General features: G+C 35.4%; 1 protein-coding gene across 1 annotated transcript; it reads left to right on the forward strand.

Moving 5' to 3' along the window:
* Positions 1-3,506: 3,506 nt before the first annotated feature.
* Positions 3,507-6,121, forward strand: LOC123671106 (ejaculatory bulb-specific protein 3-like). Its single transcript, XM_045604789.1, has 2 exons — positions 3,507-3,738; positions 5,811-6,121. The coding sequence occupies exons 1-2, from the start codon at positions 3,549-3,551 to the stop codon at positions 6,008-6,010; spliced, it is 390 nt and encodes a 129-aa protein (XP_045460745.1). The 5' UTR covers positions 3,507-3,548; the 3' UTR covers positions 6,011-6,121.
* Positions 6,122-7,871: the final 1,750 nt, after the last annotated feature.

A 7,871-nucleotide genomic window follows, 5' to 3' on the forward strand; every position in this document is an offset into this window, starting at 1 on the left:
TCTCTGGAAAAATATTGGACGAATACAAATCTGCAGGTTTTACACTTGACATCCTGCAGAGTTGTAATTTCATTTCAAATTTGGTTCTTGCAGTACGAAGAAATTTTGTTATCTGTTTTTTTGTAATGAGAAAGAAAAAATATAATTGAAGAAATTGAAAGAAATTATTATTGATGATATCCATCCTATATTAGCCTATACCGAGTGTAACAAAATTTGATCTAGGAAATAGTAATTTATCAAATTTTATTTATTTATTTACTTATTTATTCTTGACCTCTAATACAGTACAAGTACTGGTGACAAGGCCTATTGACCAATATACAAAAAAAGCATAAAATACTATCAAATATTCAAAACAACAACAACGTTAAACTAAACAAAATCAACCTTTAAGGAACAATTAAAATTTAGTGTAACATTCAAAAAGTCTATGCACAACTAATTAGTTTTGAAAAACAAGACCTAGCTATGTAATCGAGTTTGTGAATATTTAAACCATGCAGAATGAAAATTGAGTGTTTTATCATATGCCTAATACTAATACATATCCTAAAAGGGAATACTCTAGTTTTTACTGATTGATTTAAAATAAGAATTCAAAGAAAAATGGATTTACCTCTGGGTGTGTTTCGACTTCTCGCAGAATTTTCTTAGCGTCAAATCATCATCACATCGTTGATTTTAATAATTCATCTTGTAATCAATGACTATATTCTTTATCGAATGAAGTACTGAATATTTCCATATTTTATAGTAATTTTTGAAAACTGTATTAGTGCCATATCTTCTCGATGGAAATTAACTTCCATAATGTGATAAATTGTTTCAATTTGTTCTAGATAACGAGAATGTCGAAATGAAATGTTGACTTTTTAACCCACTTTCAAATGAAAATATAACCTAGAAAAAAATAACCTAAATAATGTTATAGACTATTCCATAGAACATAATATCATGCAACCTTGAAACAAAGAAAACTTTTCATTTTTTATACATAGTTTACTTCCTCAACTATTCATTTTTAAAACGAAATAATCTAATCAGGAAAAATACTTTTCAAACTTCTAAATATATGATGAAAATAAGAGCTGGAAGAACAATTCGAATCTTAACTCATTATTCCATAGGATGGTTGGTAGTTTAGCCTTAAGGGGGCGTTAATGTTCCTTGGTGTTAGGTTCTCATAATATAGAGTTATTCACAAAACTTTTTATTTCAATTTTAAAAAACAGAAAGCGGTTTGCCTCTGCATATTTACAACTAGATGCAAAACATCATTTGAAACTTGTTCAAAATCTTAGGGTACAAATAAAGTGGAGCACCTATCTTTAGAGAGGAAAATCATACCTATATCTGCTGCAAATCAAAATTGTCAGAAAATAAAACAGGATGATATCTTTCATCAGATCAGATTTGATCTGCTGCAATCGATAGGAATAATCTCAAAATAATTAATTACAACAATTGTAATTTCAATTTGAAAATAAAAAAATCAACATGTTTCAACTTAATACTTGAAAACTTGGTTTTTCTCCAGAATTGATGTTGATGTTCTTGGATTGCTCAATATTTATGTCATGCAAAGTACTACTCGAGAAATATTACTTCAGGTAAAATTGCAACTTGAGTGAAAACTTTTTGAATGTAACGGGTGTTTTTTTCGAGGTATATAACTTTAAGTTGGCATTACTGTTCAAGATGGCGACCGATTTAACAGCTGTCAAGTGATTTATTCTCAGTTTGGTTTGGCAATTCATTATGAATAGACTCACGCCTGAACAACGCTTGCAAATAGTGCAATTTCATTTCTAAAATAATGGTTTTGTGCGGAATAAGTATCGCGCACTACGTCCATTTTATTTTGTTTAGCGATGAAGCGCACTTCTGGTTGAATGACTACGTCAACAAACAAAACTGCCGCATTTGGAGAGAAGCTAATCCTCAAGTGTATGTCGAAACACCGTTACATCCAGAAAAACTGACTGTTTGGTGCGCTTTATGGGCTGGTGGAATCATTGGTCCGTACTTCTTCGAAAACGATGATGGCCAGAACGTTACAGTCAATGGTGATCGGTATAGAGACATGATTACTATTCATTCCTGAATTGAACAACCATGATGTCCAGGAGCTGTGGTTCCAAAAAGACGGCGCAACATATCACACAGCTCGTGCCACAATCGATTTATTGAAACACACGTTTGGTAACCGCCTAATTTCATGTTTTGGACCTGTGAATTGGCCTCCAAGATCTTGTGATTAATAAAATTCATGTCAATCGAATAATCCATCGTTGTTTTATTGCAATTTAAAGTTCTATAGCTCTAAAAAACACCCTTTATAATTATTGTTTCGTCACTTCACTAGAAAGCGTACTTTTCAAAAGCTATCACCGAAGTTGAGTAGATAAGCAAACTCAGGCTTGAAGAACGAAAACTAATTTTCCAACAATGAAACAACGTGAGTGATGCATAACAAACAATAGTTATTTATTATACAAGGGAAAAAAGTATTAGATTTTAGCTCGAGGTTATGTTGTCTCCCGACGCGAAGCGGAGGGAGACAAAAAACCGAGAGCTAAAATCTAATATTTTTCCCGTGTATAATACACTATTTTTTTCTGTGACAGGAAAAACGACAATTTAATAGTGAAAGAACATATTATTACAATATATTAAAGTCAGAATATTATCGATATGAATTTTGAATTTTTAAACTAGTAAGCTGCAATTAGACCTGCGTTGCTAAGGGAAACTTCAAAGTAATCAAATATCTGTCAATTTAATTTTGTGATTTGTCTCAAAAATTGCGAACTCAGTAATAATTATTTAGTAGTTATTTTGTTGAATAATATAAAGTTAAAAAATGTCTGATTCCGAGTTTTCTCTGACTCCACTGGAGTTGATAGAAGCAGCGCAAGTAGCGTCACGAAAATTATTGCCGGCTAAATCGCGAAAAATTTACGAAACCGCGTATTCAAAATTTATGGAATGGAAAATGAAAAAGACATGCAGTTCTTTCTCGGAGACAGTGTTATTGGCTTATTTTTCGGAACTGGCACAACAACAAAAGCCATCAATAGTGTGGTCGAATTATTATTATTCCTTTATCTATATGTAGATAAATATATATCCGGGAAAAAAGTACTCACTTTTTTCCCGGGGAAAAAAGTAATTTCGTGAAAAGTCATATTTTGTTACCTGTCAACAGAGATAAAATGTCAAATTTTTTTCCCGTCACAGAAAAAACAAACTTTTTTTTATTGTTAGGTATAATTCCCTTTCGTCTATCTATGCAATTGCGATCCTAAAAACGGAATCAAAGATAGCCGATAATAATATTTTTAATAAGTGTTTTTAAACAAACACGACAAGGAGCTCGATCAACATAATAAATCTCTTGTCATCGCCATACGAACAAGACTGTCCACTTAATTTAATTGATAGAAAAATTATGACATAACGCGTAAGTGTTTTTCAAATGACTCGACCATTAAAAATCAAATTCAAACTAATGCGATGCACAAAACGTTAGAAGTGACAGCAGAATGAAGTTCGTCATTCTTTTGGGTTTATTGGTGGTGTATTTTTGGGCCTTCACAGAAGCAGAAGAGTACAAGTCTCAGTATGACGACTTGGATGTGGATGAAATTTTGAGGAGTAAGAGGCTGTTGAAGAACTATGTCGATTGTTTGTTGGATAAAGGAAGATGCCCTCCACCTGCTCAGGAACTGAAAGGTTTGGCCTAATTAATTTGTGACTTAAAATATACGGGCTGTTTAAATATTGGACAGTTTCAGCGGCTACTAACTGGTGTTGATCAAGATTAAATTCACGATATTATACTTCCTTGCTTAGATCATAAAGTAATAAACATAGATAGAGGGAGTATACGTAATTTTTCAATTTCCCTAACATGGTTAGATTTCGTTGTCGGATTGTGATATACACTGCGCAAAAAAATTAACGCACATTCTGAAAATCGCAATTTTAATGAAAGTTAACTCTACATTGACTTTATAACTTATTTTTTATGTTCTCTCGGGAAGGTTTTGAACGAAACGAGACACATTAAATGGAAGAAAAATTCAGGATTTCACTTGATATTTCCACCCCTTGCGTTAATTACAGCTCGGCAACGACGGTTCAAACTCAAAATGAGTGATCTTAAAATGTTCTGATCTAATCCTTCCCAGATTTCTCTGAGTTGGATTCCTAAGTCATTAAGAGTAGCTGGATGATTTTCTGAACTTCTATTGAGGTTGTCCCAAACCTGCTCAATCGGGTTGAGATCTGGACTTCTTGCTGGCCATTCCATTCGAGAGACTTCAACCTCTTCAAGGTACTCCTGAACAATGCGCGCACGATGGGGTCTGGCATTATCATCCATAAAAATGAAATTTCCACCAATGTATGGGGCAAATGGCACTACATGCTCTTCAAGAATGTTCCTTATATACCTATCAGTATTCATAGCTCCATTATCAACGACCACTAGTTCTGTGCGAGCAGTCAAATATATTCCACCCCATACCATAATCGATCCTCTCCCGAAACCAGTAGTATTCAGGAAATTGCACTGAGCATATCTTTCATGTGGACGTCTGTATACAAGGGAACGTCGATCAAAATGGTAGAGGCAGAATCTAGACTCATCTGTGAAGAGAACTCTTTTCCAATCAGCCTCTTCCCAATGGATATGCTCTCTCGCAAAATCCAAACGCGCCCTTCGATGGGCTGGGGTAAGAGCTGGGCCTCTTGCCGCGACACGAGGCCGTAAATCATATTCTCTGAGGCGATTTTTTATTGTCTGAGTGCTAATTTGCACCCCATGAGTTTGTTTAAGCTGATTTTGAAGGAGGCGAGCGGTTGCAAACCGTTGTCTCAACGAAGAATCTCTCAAGTAACGTTCTTGAATGGCAGTTGTTACCCGTGGTCTACCCTGTCCTGGTCTGCGAACATTCATACCTGTCTCCCTGAATCGCTGCAACATTCTGGACACACTTGTATAGAAAACTCCAAACCTTTCTGCAATTCTTGAGTATGTCCACCCTTCTTCTCGCAAAACTACCGCTTGGGCACATTCCTCTTGGGTCAAATTGGGTGTTTCGCGTTGCATAGCGATCGAGTGTAGAAAATCACTAGAATTGATCGAGAACAACTGATTTCAGAATGGAGCCAATACATTCAAAATCTGATAATCTCATCTTTTTTTATTCCTGCTGGAAAAAAAAACATCTGTATTGAAGAAAAACGTTGAAAGTGGATAACATATGCATGCATAATTCTGATAAAAATAATTATCATTGAGAACACCTTCAGTTGTAGAATAAATTTGAGATTTCCATAATGTGCGTTAATTTTTTTGCGCAGTGTATTTTGAGTTAATATGAAACGTTGATTCACTATGTTACATAAGAAGTGCGTTCTTTGCGGAGAAACTCGCGAATTGAGTATCACTGATATGTTTTCATGCCTGCGCGCTTCATGTAAAATTTAATAGTTCATGCTGGGGACAAAATTTGCTTACTGAAAATGACATATGCTCCCTCTATTAATGTTTATTACCCTGAGGATATCCCCCAAAAGATGGTACTAAGGTCTAAGCATTTCCAATTATCCAAATTTATTACTGAGTTCATACCCATGTTTATGGTAGTGACTTCTGGCGATGGTTTATCGATGAGTTCTAATTTTAGTTAATCCCTAACTATTCTACTATGATAATTTTTGAAGGGAAAGCGTTACGTCAATTTTTCTTTTTGAATCTATTTCTATAGTTCGTGAACTTGAGTGACGAATAATTTCAGAACACCTGGATGATGCCCTGAAAACCGAATGCAAGAAATGCTCAGAAAAACAGAAGAAAGTCGGCACCAAGGTGATAAACTTCATGATAGAGAACCACCCTGATATGTTTCACCTTCTTGAGGCTAGATACGACCCGGAAGGAGTCTACATGGCCAAATGGAAGGAAATGAAGAAAAACACAGATGAAACAAAGGCTTGACGCAAATTTTAGTTTGTAAGAAAGAGAAATATAACGTTGTTCGAAAACATTTTTTGTATGGAAAATGTCTTAGGTAATTGTTATGCAATAAAAAAGAATTATTTGATGATATATTACGTTCCCACATTTCCTGCTGAGTGAGTAAAAGCTTAAATTGTTTGTAGATTAAAAAGAAAAATGAATCTGGAATCTGACTCGATGTCAGGCGTTTTTGGTCGTTTATTCAAATTTGTTTTTATGTATTTTTTTACAACATTTCGTATGAATGTTTGAACAGTGATAATAAATTACAACCACATAAATAAACCTCCAAATTGAAATTTTAAGACAAAGAATTAAGTGATATTTTTAACGCTGATGATATTTCTCATGTAGTGACTCTGTCAGCCCGAGAGGTGGCGTTATGAGCTTCGCGCCATACTCTACTACAACCTTGGCGGGTTCATGAGGGTCGCTGTGTTGCAGCAGAGTCACCTCTCCTCGATGGTGTTAGAGGGTGTCTTAGGTAGAGATCTCTGGCCTCACTGAAGAGTTCATGCAAAATCCTTAGGGAAAGAACGCATATACGTGAATTTGGCTCGAGAACGTCTGGTCAAACTCACTTTTCACACAATATTCTTGGGGAAAAAATAATTGATTATTAGAAGTGTATTCAAACGAAAAAAAAACTTGCTTCATCAATTTTCCTTCTGTTGAAGAAGTTTTCCAAAGAAGTTTGCTTACTCATAATAAAATTGTGATATACTCATAAGGTTGACTCATAATGGATATTTTTTCTATCCCCCCCCCTTAAGTGCGCAAAAAATTGCCCGAAAGATGGGAGAAAGTAATTGCCAGCGTTGGAAAATACTTTGAATCATAAATGTACGAATACAACCAGTTTTTCACAATAAAGCCTCGAATTACGGAGAAAACGGCGGAAGCAAAGTTGTACACCTATGTAAAAGGTCTTTTTTTAGAGCTATAAAACTTTAAATTGCAATAAAACAACGATGTATTATTCGATTGACATGAATTTTATTAATCCGCAAGATGATCTTGTGGCATTACATTTTAAATATGATTTCTGGCATATGACCGCTACGGTTGGCTCGGATGTAGTCCAATCTGGACGTCCAATTTTCGATGACTTTTTCCAACATTTGTGGCCGTATATCGGCAATAACACGGCGAATGTTGTCTTCCAAATGGTCAAGGGTTTGTGGATTATCCGCATAGACCAATCACTTTACATAGCTCCACAGAAAGTAGTCTATCGGTGTTAAATCACAAGATCTTGGAAGCCAATTCACAGGTCCAAAACGTGAAATCAGGAGGTCTCCAAACGTGTCTTTCAATGAATCGATTGTGGCACGAGCTGTGTGACAAGTTGCGCCGTCTTGTTGGAACCACAGCTCTTGGACATCATGGTTGTTCAATTCAGGAATGAAAAAGTTAGTAATCATGGCTCTATACCGATCACTATTGACTTTAACGTTCTGGTCATCATCGTTTTTGAAGAAGTACGGACCAATGATTCCACCAGCCCATAAAGCGCACCAAACAGTCAGCTTTTCTGGATGTTACGGTGTTTCGACATACACTTGAGGATTAGCTTCACTCAAAATGCGGCAGTTTTGTTTGTTGACGTAGCAATTCAACCAGAAGTGCGCTTCATCGCTAAACAAAATAAAATGAACGTAGTGTGCGAAACGTATTCCGCACAGAACCATTATTTTCGAAATAAAATTTCACTATTTGCAAACGCTGTTCAGGCGTGAGTCTCTTCATGATGAATTGCCAAACCAAACTGAAAATAAATCACTTGACAGCTGTTAAATCGGTCGCCATCTCGAACAGTAAAGCCATTTTAAAGTTATAT

The sequence above is a fragment of the Harmonia axyridis genome, chromosome 1 (assembly GCF_914767665.1).
Source record: "Harmonia axyridis chromosome 1, icHarAxyr1.1, whole genome shotgun sequence".
Taxonomy (NCBI): domain Eukaryota; kingdom Metazoa; phylum Arthropoda; class Insecta; order Coleoptera; family Coccinellidae; genus Harmonia; species Harmonia axyridis.